General features: G+C 37.0%; 1 protein-coding gene across 10 annotated transcripts in view; it reads right to left on the bottom strand.

The window, feature by feature from the left end:
- The window catches only part of TUT4 (terminal uridylyl transferase 4), a 125,683-nt gene that overhangs the window by 70,321 nt on the left and 38,455 nt on the right, over nucleotides 1–16,907 (bottom strand). For all 10 annotated transcript variants that reach the window (XR_004681673.1, XM_035018548.1, XM_035018543.1 and 7 more), the window contains exons 3-4: nucleotides 8,554–8,717; nucleotides 3,187–3,303 (exon numbers count right to left, since the gene is read on the bottom strand). Coding sequence is in view for 9 of the 10 variants with exons in the window: in XM_035018548.1 (XP_034874439.1) it covers nucleotides 3,187–3,303; nucleotides 8,554–8,717 (281 nt within the window). In the remaining variant the exon portion in view is untranslated. The remainder of the gene's footprint in view (nucleotides 1–3,186; nucleotides 3,304–8,553; nucleotides 8,718–16,907) is intronic.

The raw sequence follows: 16,907 nt of genomic DNA, 5'->3' as shown, positions 1-16,907 counted from the left end.
TTCATTCCTGTAAGTTCAGTTTTAATCTTTTTTATAACTTCCATGTCTCTATTTGATTTTTGGAATATCAGGAATATAGTTAACTGCCTTGATGTCCTCCTCTGCTAATTCTCTTGTGTCAATTCAAGGTAGTTTTGATTGGCTGATTTTTCTCCTCATCGTGGTATGTATTTTCCTGCTTTGTTGTATGCCTTATAATCTTTGAATGCCAGACAATGTGAACCTTTTTGTGGTGATAGATATTTTGTATTTCTATAAATACCCTCAAGCTTTGTTCTGTAACAACATTAAACCCTGAAAACTGTCCTTTTGGGTCTTGCCTTTACAATTCTTTGGTTGGGGGTAGCCTGGGTGGCTCAATCAGTTAAGCTTCTGCCTTTGGCTCAAGTCATGATCTCAGGGTCCTGGTATTGGGCCCTATGTCAGGTTCCCTGCTCAGCAGGGAGTCTGCTTTTCCCACTCCCTCTGTCCCTCTCCCCCTCCCCATTCATGCTCTCTCTCTCTCCCCCTCTCAAATAAAATCCTTTTAAAAAATCTTTAGCTGGGATCAGACTGCATTTAGTTTCTATATATTCCCCACTCTTAAAACAAGATCCTTCTGGGTACTCTATCCAATGCCCATGAAGTATGAGTTTTCTAGTCTGAATAGTGGTAAACTACTATTCTCAGCCCTATGTAAGCATCAAGCACTATTCTAATTCCTTAGATGATTCTCTCCCTGGCTTCAGGCAGCTTCCTCGCATGCATGTACCAATCAGTACTGTGCTGAATACTCTGAGGGAGCTGTCTATGGATTTCTTTCTGTATAGCTTTCTCTTTTTTGTTATTCTGTCCTACAAACTCTAGACACCCTGGATTCCCTGGACTCAAGTTCATCTCCTCAACTCTGGGAGTGCACTGGTCTCCCCTTCCTATAATGCAGTATGGAAACTCTCAAACTAGAGTCATCATTGAGCTAATCTCATTTGATTTCCATTCGCTGCCTGAAAACCATTGTTAGCTATTTTTATCCTTTTTTTTTCCTTTGGTTTACTCAAGAGTAAGGGTAAATCTAGTCCTTATTATTACAACTTCAACAAAAGCAGAAATCTAATACAGCTGCTTTTAAGTTTTTTTGTTAGTTTTTTTGTAATGTCCTAAAATTTCCTTAAAATGTATATAATGTCTTTGGTTTTCTTTGTAAGTTTCCTGTTTGGAATTCCCTGAGCTTCCTGGAATTAATGATTAGCATCATTCAAAATTTCTTGAAATATCTCAGTTATTATCTCATAAACTACCAACTCTATCTTTGTTCTATTAAATCTTCTGAAGTTCTAATTAAATCGAAATAACATGCTGACAAAATTTTAATTTCTCTTCCTTCTGAGTTCCTGATTTTCTTCAATGCATTCATTTTTTTCAAGTAAGACATATTGAGCACCTACTGTGTGTCAGACACTGTCCTAACCAATACAGAAACAAAAATAAATAAGAAATAAAACCTGCCCTCTAGAATACTGAAGTCTAGAAGAGGAGAGAAAGCAGAAATGCACAATACAATATATCCAGTTTTCTGATCAAGCAGCTCTGCAAGCACAGAGAAGGAATACCTAATCCAGACTTGTTGGGAAGGTCTGGTAAAAGAATATTTCTCAGAGAAAATGCAGACACTTAGACATAAGCAGAAGATTATATAGTATTACTATTACCACTTTGAGGGGTGCCTAGGTGGCACACTCGGTTGAGCATCCGACTCTCGGTTTTGGCTCAGGTTGTGATCTTGGGGTTGTGGGACAGACCTCTGCACTCAGCACGGAGTCTGCTTGGGATTCTCTCTCCCTCTCCCTCTGCCCCTCCCACTTGTGCTCTCTCTCTCTAAAATAAATAAACACATCTTTAAAATATATATATATTACCACTTTGGAAAAGAAAAACTTAAATAGCTAAAATAGTAATAATTTTTTTAAAACACATTATTCAGGGGCGCCTGAGTGGCTCAGTCATTAAGCATCTGCCTTCGGCTCAGGTCATGATCCCAGGGTCCTGGGATCGAGCCCCACATCAGGCTCCCTGCTCCATGGGAAACCTGCTTCTCCCTCTCGTACTCCCCTTGCTTGTGTTCCCTCTCTGTGTCTCTCTGTCAAATAAATAAATAAAATCTTTTTTAAAAATTATTCATATCTATGTCTATGAAATGTTCTAATAAAAATAACTGAAAAATTATGAATTCCCAAAGTCTAGATTATAAGGTCCTGCATGGTCTGGACTTCTATAGCTTTATCTCACATCATTTTCCTCCTATCTCTCTTTGCCCCAGTCATAATAGACTCTTTCTGTTCCTCATATGCCATGTCATCATTCACCTTTTTGCCTTTTTTTTTTTTTTTAAAGATCCACCTATTCATTTTGAGAGAGCACACAAGCACAAGTGGGGTGAGGGACAGGGGGAGAAACTTTCAAGCAGATTCCCTGCTGAGCTCAGAACTGACTCGCGCTCAGTTACATGACCCATAAGATCATGACCTAAGCCGAAACCAAGAGCCAGATGTTCAATTGACTGAGCCACTCAGGCACCTTTTTGCCTTAATTTTAAACTACTACTTCAAAGTTCAGCTCAAATGTCACTTTCTCAGAGAAATGTCTTTGTTGCAGATTAAGTAAAATATCCTTGTACACTTCCTTAGCACATTTCTCCCTTTAATAAAACTCAATATACTTAAGTTCTTTTTCAGTGTATGCCTTCACCAATACTTTAGAAACTCTGAGGGTAGGAACCACAACTATCTTATTCACCACTAACTAGATCTAGCACATAAAAACTCAATAAATACCAGTTGGACTAATTGTATTTAACAGTTTCTTTTTTTTAATTAAGATTTTATTTTTAAGTAATCTCTACACCCAACATGGGGCTTGAACTTACAACCCAGAGATCAAGAATCACATGTTCTACCAACTGAGCTGGCCAGGCACCACTATCTGACAGTTTTAAGTTTAAGAATCAACATACTTTAATATGAACAGACTGGTCTCTGAAAAAGTTCCCCTCCTGACCACCTAAGATAAGAAAGGCAATCACAGCTTTTAATGCTATCACCTCAGTTACTAATGTTAAGACAGGACAAATAACCCATTTTTGTTTCATAAATAAATATTTCATATAGTTTTACCATTCGAAAAATAAAATATTTTGTAAAAAGAACTCACCAAAATATTTTTCTTATGTCGTTTCTCCTTTATATGTTTATGAGCTCCCTGGATGTTTTCAATGTGAATTAAGCAAAGTTTGCATAAATATCGGCAATTGGTATATTCTGGTGAGCGCTGAAAAGTTAAAAAAAATGCATTTTTTCAGAAAACAGAGAAGTAAATATATGACTATATATGTGACTGACATAATTACATAAATGTAAGAAACAAAAACAAGCATTAAAGGAATAAATTTTTAATAAACAATCAGTACTTATATCCCCAAAAGATAATTGTCCTTTTCAAAATAGACACCACAGAAGATCATATACTCATTTCAAACACCACCATTATAATGTTAAATGTTTGGTACTTATCTAATATAATACAGTCCTTAGAATCCAATGTAGGATAAGAAAGGCAGTCTTATTACTTAGTCTTATTCCAATGCTCTCCCCAAAACCAGCTTCAAACTTTGTCTTTTTGATTACTATAAAAAATAAAATCCACCCTCAAAAAGATTTTAAAAGAATATGAGTTGAGAATATGGAAGAAAATTCCAAAAGCTGAGTTCTGAAAACATACTCAATCACAATCTCATGGGAATAAATGGATAATCTCTTGAAGTAACTATTATAAAGGAAACAATTCTGACACACAGAATTATCATAGTACTTTAGTCATACTTTATAAATCTGTTCTTGAGTGCTCGCTTCGGCAGCACATATACTATAAATCTGTTCTTGAAATAAAAAAAAAAAAAAAAAAAAACCTTACTATTTCCAAAGTGCCTGTTAGGTGCTAGGCACTATGTTAGGTGCTTCATATACAATGTCATTTTAATACCTTTAATAATCCAATTAGATTGCTATTATTTTCATTCTCTAGATGTGAAAACAAAAGCTCATACAGCCTATAACTTTCACAAAGATATAATATTAAGTAGGAGATGCTGAATTTAAATTCATGTATATCTGAATCCAAAGCCAACTCTACCCATATGATTACACAATGAAAAATTACAGAAACACAATAAATACACATTGAATTTTCAAACATGATTTCTAGTGCATTATACTGCAATTTCTGAAATTACAGCAATGCTTAAATTTTTATTTCAGATTGATCTTCAATAGCCTGCAACTCTTGACAAAAAGATTCTCTAACTTCATAATACTATGATTTTCTTTAAATGGAAACATGCCCCAAATTTAGCAACAGTCCTACCACAGACTAAAAATAAATATAGCCATTATTTATAAAGTATGTATAACCTTACAACCTATAATGATTCCCTATTTTACTGGCAAAGCAACTAAATCTCAAAAATTAAATAATTGTCCAAAACAACAAGCAAAAAGGAAAATTCAGTTCAATCCAGTCATTTCAATTTGTAGTATAAAAATTCTTTCACCATTTGCAATGACGTGGATGGAGCTAGAGAATATTACGCTAAGCGAAAGAGGTCAAAGACAAATATCGTATGATATCACTCATATGCGGAACTTAAGAAACAAAACAAATAAGCAAAGGAAAAAAAGAGAAAGAGGCAAACTAAGAAGCCAAATTTATCAAGAGAACAAACTGACTGTTACCAGAAGATAGGTGGGTGAGGGGCTGGGTTAAATAGGTGATGGGGATCAAGGAGTACACTTGTGATAAGCACCTGGTGGTATATGGAAGTGCTGAATGGTTCTATGGTACACCTGAAACTAGTATTACACTGTATATTAAACTAACTGGAATTTAAATAAAAACTTAAAAAACAAAAAACCATAAAAAACTCTTTCAAATCTCTCCTTATTGGGGAATGAATTTAAGCCCTTGCAGAGACTCCTACCTCTTAGTTTCCAACCACAACTAGTACTTAATTCCCTAAATATTTTCTGAGCTCATAACGTATGTCAAACATTTGTCTAGAAGTAGGGATATATAGCATAAACAAAACAAACCAAAGTCTGTCCTCACAATCTACTTCTAGTATACAGAGACATGTAATAAATAAAGAAATGCACAAATAAATACGAATAGGGTGCAGGGGTGTTAACTACTTTTTAAAAAAGGATCATCACTTAAGACCTTACTGATAAAATAATTTAAAGGAAGTGAAGGATTAAGCTAAGTGGGTATTTGGGAAGAGACATTCCAAGTAGAAGGAAATGTTAATGCTAAGGCCCTGAGGCAGGAATATGCTAATATGTCTGAGAAACTGCAAAAAGTCTAATATATGACTGGCACTGAGTGGTAAAGAGGGCCAGGTCGCAGGGCCCCTTAAAAGAACTCTGGTTTTTATTCCAAGTGTGAGGGGAAGACACTAAAGGTTTTTGAGCAGAGAATTAAGTTTTAATCTATATTTTAAAAGGATTGCTTGCCTTCCTAATTCCTTTAAGAATAGAAGCAGAAAGAGCTTATTGCCATTATGAGCATACTGCAATGATCTAGAAAAGAGATGATGTTGGCCTGGTTCAAGAAGAGTGGTGAAAGTAGCAAGGTTCGGATTCAGGAGTTGAAAACATAAATACACAACACCTAAAGCTATGCATATTGATGAGGTCGCTAAAGGAGTCAAGAAATCACTCATCATACAAGTTTTTCAATTGTAAAATATTAGCAGACAAGGATTGTCTAGATTCTTTCTGTAAGAAAAGTTTGTTTTAACATGAATGGGGAGTGAGAAGGCTTGAGATGACATCTCAATTGACCTTGGATTAAATCTCTAACACTGAAAACTGCTTCTATAACCTTAAAATGAAATAATAAAAATTGCTCTACCTGGTAAAATAATTCAATTCTACAAGTAGCTGATCTTTACCACTTAATATACACCAGACACTATGCAAAAACTTTTACTTGTATTACTGTATTTAATCCTTGTAACAGTCAATGAGCTAGGTGTTATTTTTATCAACTCAATTATAATGATGAAGAAACTGAGGTTTAAAGAGTTATTAAATAACTTATCTAATGTTATCCAACCAGTAAGTGGCAGAGGTAGACCCACTGACTCCAAAACCTACACACTTAACCACTAAGCAAACTACCTCTAATTATTAACCAACTACTACGTGCAAGGTACTATATTAAGCACAATAGCAAATAGGACAAAAATGTTCTCATGACATCATAAAGCTTCTAGTTTCACAGAAGAGACACATGAAAAGTGTTTTAAAATTCCTTCATTATATAGTTGTATTTTATTTTACTATTAAAACACACACACTAATAAACCTTCTTTAAAGTTTCTGCAAACCAGCCAGAATAAAGATTGCTGGGCACAGAAATTCTAAGTATTTCCTAGTCAATATTTAATACTAACTATAGGGAAATTTATCCTTCTGATCTAATAGCTTGGATTCAGTCCTTCTTTGGTACAGTTTAAAAATCTACATCTTTACTCATCAGTCAGATAATCTATGGGTACACTGTGAACCCAAGGACTGAAAAAAATCAAAAGCAAGTAGTTAAGAATATTCTTAATGAATGTCTAATAAGTTGGTAAAGAAAAATGTTAATTAAGAGTACACTAAACTGAAAATAAGAGGTTTTGGAGGACATAAGAAACAAAGAAGTGCCAGAAAGAAAAGAGATTATAGACATCTATGCTAGTACTGGCACACTCATTTTATATCATTGCTGCTTAAATTCAAATAAATTCAAACAGCAAAATGTTTTCCATGCTTCTAAAGCTTTTCTTTTACCCCTGGCCATTCTTTCCTACCACCATCAAATATCCGTTCCACCCTAATTTCTTTCTTCTCCCAAGAACTGATCTTTCCTGCTTCATATCCTATCCCATCCTGTCCCCTTATTTTTTTAAAACACATTTTTTCACATTTCCTTTATACATGCCATATAATTCACCTGTACCAGACTTCCCCAATTCACCTAGTCAACTCCTACAGCTACTCCTTCAGACTCAGTTCCAATGTCACCTCCTTATAAAGCATTCTCCAAATTGATGCCTCTATAACCCCACTCAAGTTGGTCACTTTTTTGTCTAAAATTTCAAACAATACTGTTATTATTACTGTTGTTTGCTTACATGCTTTTCTCTAATTAGTAAACTCTTAGAAAAGCAGTAACATGTTTTTAATAATGCCACACATGCCCCAATTCAACTTCTTATCACCAGATCATGGCACACGAAAAGCATTCAATATTTATCTTAACAGATCCAGAATAGCTACTAATTCCAGACTTAGGGAAGAGAAAGGGAGGAAAGTGAAAACTAAGTAAAAGAGCAAATTGCAAAAAAGACTTCCTTCTAACTAGAACCTTGGGAGACTAGCTACACAACCTAAATTCTCTCTACCTCTTGATATTCCTTTCTATTTTAATAGGGTGACTACTCTGTCGTAAGTTCTATTAATAACTCAGGATTGCCTCTTAAATTTAGATATTACCTCATTTTTCTAAACTCTACAAAATTATACCATTTCTTTCTTCCTTTCTTATTTATCAAGAATGATGACCTATATTTCCTTGTATACATGCTCACAAATATCCCAAGTATCTATTTGTAAACAGATTGATTTATGAGTCATTCCTTCAATATCTAGCAATGTTTTTATTAAGGCTAGGAATGTGTATTTCTAGGTTAAGAATTTAATTAGCACACAGGAATAAGATACTAACAGCTAAAACAATTCTTAATACATAGGAGATACTCAGTAAATATGGGAGACAGAAGAGGAAAGGGTAGGAGAAAACCAAGGAGAAAAGGAGAAAGTGTAGTATATCACATAATATTTGCTAATTTGTCACTCCGAATGGACTTCTAATTCACCAACTGCCATTTTCATCAATATATCCCAGTGCCAATCATAGTACCTAGAACATAACAGGCACTCAGTATCTATTGATGAGTGAATAAATCAGAGGTCAGCAAACTTCTGTAAAGGGACAAAGTAATATTTGGGTAAATATCTTATGCTTTGGTAGTAAACAGTAAATATTTTATGCTTTGCAAGCTATAATGTTCTCTGGAGCAACTAATTACTCAATTCAACTCTGCCATGGTAGCATAAAAGCAGCCATAGACAATAGGTAAACAAATGGGCATGGCTATATACCGATACAATTTTGCTTACAAAACAAGGGGCTAGGTTTATTTTACACAATTTTAAAAACACAAAGCACACATACAAAAGGCAAAAACAAGACGGTAGGCCATAGTTTCTTGACCCTGGAATGAATGAACAAAGTCAGACTCACAGATGTAAGGATTTGCTGAACAAAGGGAGAGAAGAAAGGAAAGAGGGAAATTAGGAAAAATGAATGCTATCTCTGCCTTAGCAATAAAAAAAGATAAAAAGAGCTGTGCTTGGCAAAGAAAAGTTATGACACATGCATCTTCCTCCACATAACTAAAATGACATAGTATACTTTTTCAAGTCGAAAGATGTGATCTCTTTCTAAGCGTTCTTCTGCTTGTTTCAAGCCTAGCCTCTGCTCAGGTGTCAATGCAGATTCATCTATCACAGTAGCATTTTCTAAATAGTCCATCTCTGAAGAATTTTCTTTATTAGAGTCATCATTCTTCATTTTACCTAGAAAAGGAAGCAATCAGTTACCATGAGCAGAACTGATAAATTAAAAAAAAATTTTAATGGAAAACAGACATCAATTTATACACATACAGGAAAAATATTCTTTCCTTATACTTTCCTTAGTTGTACAAGTTGGTATACTTATTTAAAATACAAGTAAGAGATATACACGGTATCAGAATTCACAAAGAAAAATCTATTTCATGGGTCAAATGCCTATCTTGTTCTTCCAACCTATCAAGAGATAAATATGACTGAGACTCACTACACAAGGCTAACACAACATAACCATCTTGTAAAATCTCTGAACTATGAAATGTGATAAAAAGCTATTTTAAGTCCCAAAGATTAGTCACTAAAGTCACTTTAATGACTTCATCACTATACACGAGCAGCTAAAAGAACATATATCCTCTAGACCACAAGCTCCTCCCTCTTTGCTTTCACTGAACTCATGGATATCCCTACCACATCAATATTTTTTCTTTGCTTCTCTGCCTAACTGGATTTTAATCTTTTCAAGGCACAGACTGTGTGCTATCATCTTTTCATTTCCAGCACCTAGCATTATACACCTGGCATACAGTAGGTTCCACTATCAGTGTGATTTTTTTAAAATACAAATTCAATCAAATTATTCTCTTGCTTAAAATACCTAAAGGCTTTCAAAGAGTTCAGGATAAAGTTTAAACTCTCTAGCCTAATACATGCCATCCTTGCCTTCATAAAGGCAGTAAACAGAATAATAATTCCAAGTTACAGTAAGTGCTGTAAAGGAAAAAAGCAAGTAACTCAGAAGGAGACTAACTTTAGATATGGGAGTCAGGGAAGACTTCTCTTCAGATTTTAAATCAAGACCTTAAGAAAGAGAGCTAAGGTGTCTGTATCTCTAACCTTATATCCTACCTTAACACTTTTCACTTCATTCATACCAAATGTGCTAGATAGAATGGATCATTGCTACTTCAAGTCTCAATGCCTTTTTTTTTTCATTTTTTTTTTATGATGTTATGTTAATCACCATACATTACATCATTAGTTTTTAATGTAGTGTTTCATGATTCATTATTTGCGTATAAAACCCAGTGCTCCATGCAGAACGTGCCCTCTTTAATACCCATCACCAGGCTAACCCATCCTCCCACACCCCTCCCCTCTAGGACCCTCAGTTTGTTTTTCAGAGTCCATCATCTCTCATGGTTCATCTCCCCCTCCAATTTCCCCCCGTTCATTCTTCCCCTCCTGCTATCTTCTTCTCTTTTTTTAACATAATGTATTATTTGTTTCAGAGGTACAGATCTGTGAGGGATGGGGCGGCTGGCTGTTGAATCAATGCCTTTTACATATGCTGTTCCTTCCACGATCAAGGCCATCCTCACTTCAGCTAGTAATGTTTACCTGTCCTGCAAAATTCAGCTTAAGCCTACACTGTTTCAGAAGACAGTCCGATATTCTTTATACAGTTGACACTTGAATAATATTGGGGCTTGGGATGCCAAAATCTGCGTATAACTTTTTACTGCCCCAAATCTTAACTATTAATAGCCTATTGTTGACCTTAATAATAACAAACAGTTGACAGACACATATTTTGTACGTTATATATATATTATATATTGTATTCTTAAAGTAAGCTAGAAAAAAGAAATTCGTATTAAGAAAATCATAAGAGGGGTGCCTGGGTGGCTCCGTCAGTTAAGTGTCCAACTCTTGATTTCAGTTCAGGTCATGATCTCAGGGTCTTGAGATCGAGCCTTCTGTTGGGCTCTGCACTGGGCATGAAGCCTGCTTAAGGTTCTCTCCCTCCCTCCCTCCCTCCCTCTCTGCCCCCTCTCCCGAACAGAAGGAAGGAAGGAAGGAAGGAAGGAAGGGAGGGAGGGAGGGAGGGAGGGAGGGAGGGAGGGAAGAAAGAAGGAAAGAAGGAAAGAAGGAAATCATAAGAAAATACATTTATATTACTATACTGTATTTATTTAAAAAAAAAAAATTGGGCTCCTGGCTGGCTCAGTCTGTAGTGTATGACTCTTGATCTCAGGGGTTTTTGTTTTGTTTTTTAAAGATTTTATTTATTTATTTGACAGAGAGAGAGACAGTGAGAGAGGGAACACAAGCAGGGGGAGTGGGAGAGTTCGGAGAAGCAGGCTCCCCGCCGAGCAGGGAGCCCGAAGCAGGGCTCAATCCCAGGACCCTGGGATCACGACCGGGCTGAAGGCAGACACTTAACGACTGAGCCACCCAGGCACCCCTGATCTCAGGGTTTTAAGTTTGAGCCCCACACTGGGTATAGAGATTACTTAAAAAAAATAAAAAAAGATTTTTTTAATTTTTATTTTCTTACCCCACTGCCCTTTTTAAAATTTTTTAGAAATTAAAAAAAATCCACACACACACAAAAATCCACATAAGTGTACCTGTGCAGTTCAAAACTGTGTTGTTCAACTATACAACTGTATTCTCATAGCACTTGCTATTATCTCTCACATTACTGTATAATAATGTAATTTGTATTCATTTATCTATCTCCTACTTTAGACGATGGATTCCTTAATGCTAATGACTAGGTTTTATTTAACCTTTTTACTTTCATATTTTAATACCTAGACCAGAGGTGAGACTTAATAAAAGTGTGAATAAAATAATTTGTATGTATCTAAAAACACTGCTTAAAGTAAATGCTCATAGACAACCAAAAGATCTCTCACTCTACCCTCAAAAGCCAAACTAACTACATACCATCTATAAGAACCATGACAGTCAGTTCTACCTTTTGATAGCACTAATTTTTCAAACAAAGAAGAAATGGTATGCCTCTGAAGTCTCTAGAATCAGATGGCAAACTCTTAAACAAAAAATGTTTGAATCACATCAGAATTATGGCTAGGTTAGCTAACTGATTTTTAAATTACAGTCGGAAACACTGATGCACAATGAGCAATTTGCAATTATGTCCTAGTATTTGGAAAAATAATTAGGTTCTTATGTAACCATTTTTATGATGGAAATGTAAAAGAAAAGGCAAAATCCTAGTTTTATTTCTACATTTCATGATAAAGAACAGTAGCAAGAAAACAATATTCTAACCTTCTCTTTTTTGCATGTACAATTTGCCCAGCACAACAAGGCAACTAACATCAACAAATCCTGTAATACTGTCATTTCTGCCAATATAAATAATTATAGAAAGCTACGTATCTTTCTTTAAAAGTCAGAAATAAATGGGATTATTTAATTTTCTGAAATCAACATCAATATAAAATAACATCAGACAGAATTTCCCAAACTTTTTTCCATAGAACTCTAGCCCCATGAGATATTAATACTCTCACAAAACAAGAGTTGAAAACAAGTATTCAAACAAAAACCTGTACATGAATATTCAGAGCAGCACTATTCACAACAAAGATGGAAAAGACCCAAATGTCCATTCACTGATAAACAGATAAACGGAATGTGGCATATCCATATAGTAGAATATTAATTCAGCTGTCTTAGCTCAAGTTGCCATAACAAAATACCATAGACTGGGTGGCTTAAACAACAGGAATTTATTTTCTCACAGTTCTGGAGGCAGAAAAGTCCAAGATCAAGGTGCCAGCAGGGTCGTTTTCTGATTAGAGCTCTCTCTGGATTGCAGCTTGCTGTGTCCTTCTGAGGCCATTCCTTGGTTAGTGCATACAGAGAGAGACAGATCTCTCCCTCTTCTTTTTTTTTTTTTTTTTTTTTTTAAGATTTTATTTATTTATTTGAGAGAGAGAGAATGAGAGACAGAGAGCATGAGAGGGAGGAGGGTCAGAGGGAGAAGCAGACTCCCTGCCGAGCAGGGAGCCCGATGCGGGACTCGATCCTGGGACTCCAGGATCATGACCTGAGCCGAAGCAGTCGCTTAACCAACTGAGCCACCCAGGCGCCCCTCTCCCTCTTCTTATAAGGCTTCAATCCTATTGGATTAGGACCCCGCTTAGGACCTCATTTAATCTTAATTACCTCCTAAAAGCTCATCTCCAAATGCAATCACACTGGGAGTTAAGGCTTCAGCATAGATATTTTAAGGGGATACAATTCAGTCTACAGCATCAGCCTTAAAATGAAAGAAGTACTGATGGATATATACTATAACATGAATGAACCTTGGAAACATGATGCTTAATGAAGGAAGCCAGACACAAAAAGATCACATATTATATGATTCCATTTCTATGAGATACCCAGAATAGGCAAATATATAGAAAAAGAATGCATATTAGTGGTTTTCAGACGATGACAGAGGGAGGGAGAATGGGAGTGAATCTTTTTTTTCCCCAAGACCTGAGTTGAGATCAAGAGTCAGACCCTTAACCAAATGAACCACCCAGGTGCCCCAAGGGGAGTGAATCTTAATGGGTACAGGGTTTCCTTTTGGGTGATGAAAAAGTTCTGCAATTAAATAGTGGTGTGGTTGTGTAACACAACAAATGTACTTAATGCCATTGAATTATATACTTTTTTTTAAAGATTTTACTTATTTGAGAGAGAAAGAGAGAGCATAAGCAGGGGGAGGGGCAGAGGGAGAGGGAGAAGCAGACTCCCCGCTGAGCAGGGAGCCTGATGCAAGGCTCAATCCCAGAACCCTGAGATCATGACCTGAGCCAAAGGCAGACACTTAACCGACTGAGCCACCTAGGCGCCCCAAATTATATACTTTAAAATGGTTAAGATAGTAGTTCCTATATGATTCAGCAATTCCACTCCTACACATATATCAAGGACAAGTGAAAACATACATCCACATAAAAACGTTTAAATAAATGTTCACAGCAGCATTATTCATAATAAACAAAAGATGGAAACAATTCAAACATCTCTCAACTGATAAAAGGATAAATAAATGGTATATCCATACAATGGAATTTAGCAATAAAAAGGAATAAGGTACTGATATATGCTTCAACATGGATGAATCTTGAAAACATTGTCCTGAGGTGCCTGCATGGCTCAGTTGGTTAAGCAACTTTTGATTTTGGCTCAGGTCATGACCTCAGGGTCATGAGATCAAGCCCCACATCAGGCTCTGAGCTGGGCGTGGAGCCTGCTTAAGATTCTCTCCCTCTGTCCCTCTCTCTCTCCCTCACCCTATCTAAAATAAAGGAGGCGGGGGGTGCCTGGGTGGCTCAGTTGGTTGGACATCTGACTCTTGGTTTTGGGTCAGGTCATGATCTCAGGGTTGTGGGACTGGGCCCTGCTTTGGGCTCTGAGCTCAGTACCAAGTCTGCTCGGGACTCTCTCCCTCTCCCCTGCCCCTGCTTGCACGCACTCTCTCTCTCTCAATTAAAAAAAAAAAAAAATCAAACCAACAAAACCCCATTGTGCTATGTGAAAAAAGCCAAACAAAAAAGGCCACATATTATATGATTCCCTTTATGTAAAATAGGCAAATCTATAGAGACAGAAAACAGATTAGTGACTTCTTTTTTTAAGGGGTAAGGGCAAGAGAGAGAGGGGGAGAGAGAGAATCTTAAGCAGGTTCCACACCCAACATGGAATCCAATGCAGGGCTGATCACAACCTGAGCCAAAATCAAGAGTCAGAGCCTCAACCAAGCCACACAGGTGCCCCATGAGTAGTGACTTTTAATGGGTACAGTTTCTTTTGCAGGTGATGAAAATTTTCAGGAATTAGACAATGACAATATCTACACAACTTTCTGAATATAGTACTAAAAATCACTAACCTGTTTCTTTCTTTTTTTTTTTTTTTTTAAGAGAGTGTACACATGCAAGCAGGGATAGGGGGCAGGGAGTGGTATGCATAGGGAGAGGGAGAGAATCTTAAGCAGACTCCGTGCTGAACAAACCCAATGTGGGGCTTGATGTCAAGACATGATGACTTGATGACTTGATGACATGATGACTTGAGCTGAAATCAAGAGTTGGTTGTTTAACCAACTAAGCTACCCAGGTGCCCCTAAACTGTATGTTTTTAAATGAGAAATTTTGGCATGTGAATTGTATCTCAATAAAACTATTATATAAAAAGGTAGGGGCACTTGAGTGGCTCAGTTGCTTGAGCATCCTGACCTCAGCTCAGTCTTGATTTCAGGATCTGAGTTCAAGTCCCACACTGGGCCCACACTGGGTGTGGAGCATACTTAAAATAATAATAATAATAGGGGTGCCTAGGTGGCACAGTCACTTGGCAAACTGACTCTTGGTCTGGGCTCAGGTCGTGATCTCAAGGTTGTGAAATAGTGCCCCGTGTTGGGCTCCCCACTCAGTGCAGAATCTGCTTGAAATTCTCTCTCCCAGGGCGTCTAGGTGGCTCAGTCGTTAAACATCTGCCTTCGGCTCAGGTCATGATCCCAGGGTCCTGGGATCAAGCCCCGCATCAGGCTCCCTGCTCAGCCAGGAGCCTGCTTCTCCCTCTCCTGCCCCCCCGCCCTGCTTGTGTTCCCTCTCTAGCTGTCTCTCTGTCAAATAAATAAATCTTTAAAAAAAAAAAAAAAGAAAAAGAAAGAAATTCTCTCTCCCTTTGCCCTTCACACTTGTGTGTGTGCATGTGCTCGCTCTAATAATCTTTTAAAAAATAATAATAGGGCGCCTGGGTGGCTCAGTTGGTTAAGCGACTGCCTTCGGCTCGGGTCATGATCCCAGAGTCCCTGGATCGAGTCCCGCACATCGGGCTCCCTGCTCGGTGGGGAGTCTGCTTCTCCCTCTGACCCTCCCCCCTCTCATGTGCTCTCTCTCATTCTCTCTCTCACAAATAAATAAATAAAAAATCTTTTAAAAAAATAAATAAAATAAATAAAAAATAATAATAATTTTTAAAAGGTAAGTAAGAAAAATTAAAAGTATGACAGTGATAAAGAGTATGGAGAAAAATTAAACTAGTAAAAAGAGAAGGACTGTAAATTTTAGATAAGGGACCCAGCAAAACCCTCGCTGAGAAGGTGGAAGGTAAGAGAGCAAGCCATATGGACATCCTGGGGAAGAATGTTCCAGGCAGAGGAAAAAGCAAATGTGAAGGCCATCCTCCATATCTGAGGAAATGCAAGGGAACCATGCACTTGGAGCAGAGAGGGAGAAAGTAAGAAGCAGATGAATGAAAGTGAAGTGAGACAGTGGCACAGATCACATAGGGCCTTACTGTTCACTGCAAGGACACTGTCACTCTAATGTATGGGAAACTACAGAAACATTTTGAAGAGTAGTAACATGATCTGAATAATTTTAACAGGATCATTCTGGCTGTTATGTTGAAAATACAATGAAAAGTTATGTAAGTGAAAGTAAAGAGATAAGACAGGTTATGCTGCTCAAAAGCATGATCCTAACCAGCAACATCAATCTTACTCAGGAGCTTGTTAGAAATCCATTATCTCAGGTCCCATTCTAGACTTTCAAAATAAAAAATTTCTGGGAAAGGAACCCAAGAATCTGCATTTTAATACAATTCCCAGATAATTCATATACATATTAAAGTTTGGGGGGAAAAAAAAGTTTGAGAAGTCCAGATCTAAAACACTCACCCCTCAAATATTCATCACGCTCCCTCTCTTACCATTTTCCTTCAAGTATTTCTCTAATGTTACTTTCTCAGTGACAATTTAAATTTGAAACACCACCATCAGACACAGTAGCATCATTCCCTACAATCTTTCCTATTTTTTCTCATAAGATTTATTACCATCTAACTTATGACATACTTTCATTATTTACTATATATGCTGTCCCTCTCCTCCTACTAGAATATTAGCTCCTTTAAGCAATGTCGTCTCTTTTGTTCATTGCTAAATTCCTAGCAACTAAATTAGTACCTGACACATAGCAGAAACCCATAAAAATATTTATTGGATGAATGGCAAAAGGAAAAGCTAGAAGTGCTAACTGGAAGCTAAAGTTGGGCCTAATGAAGTAAGATTAATGGGCGCTTGGGCGGCTCAGTTGGTTAAGCGACTGCCTTCGGCTCAGGTCATGATCCTGGAGTCCCTGGATCGAGCCCTGCATTGGTCTCCCTGCTCAGCAGGGAGTCTGCTTCTCCCTCTGACTCTCCCCCCTCTCATGCTCTCTCTCTCAAATAAATAAATAAAATCTTTAAAAAAAAAAAAGGAAGATTAAGCCACTAACTTCAGGTGGGCCTGATATTAGTCAAAATTCTATAAAGCCTTTTAAGTCCAAATAGGCAATGATTTATATATCAAAGTTTTATTCTATTTAA

Source organism: Mirounga leonina, unplaced genomic scaffold (genome assembly GCF_011800145.1).
Source record: "Mirounga leonina isolate KUSES-001 unplaced genomic scaffold, KU_Mleo_1.0 Mir_173, whole genome shotgun sequence".
In the NCBI taxonomy this organism is placed as follows: Eukaryota; Metazoa; Chordata; class Mammalia; order Carnivora; family Phocidae; genus Mirounga; species Mirounga leonina.
Note: the sequence above shows the minus strand (reverse complement) of the source record. Positions and strands in the feature narration are given on the sequence as shown.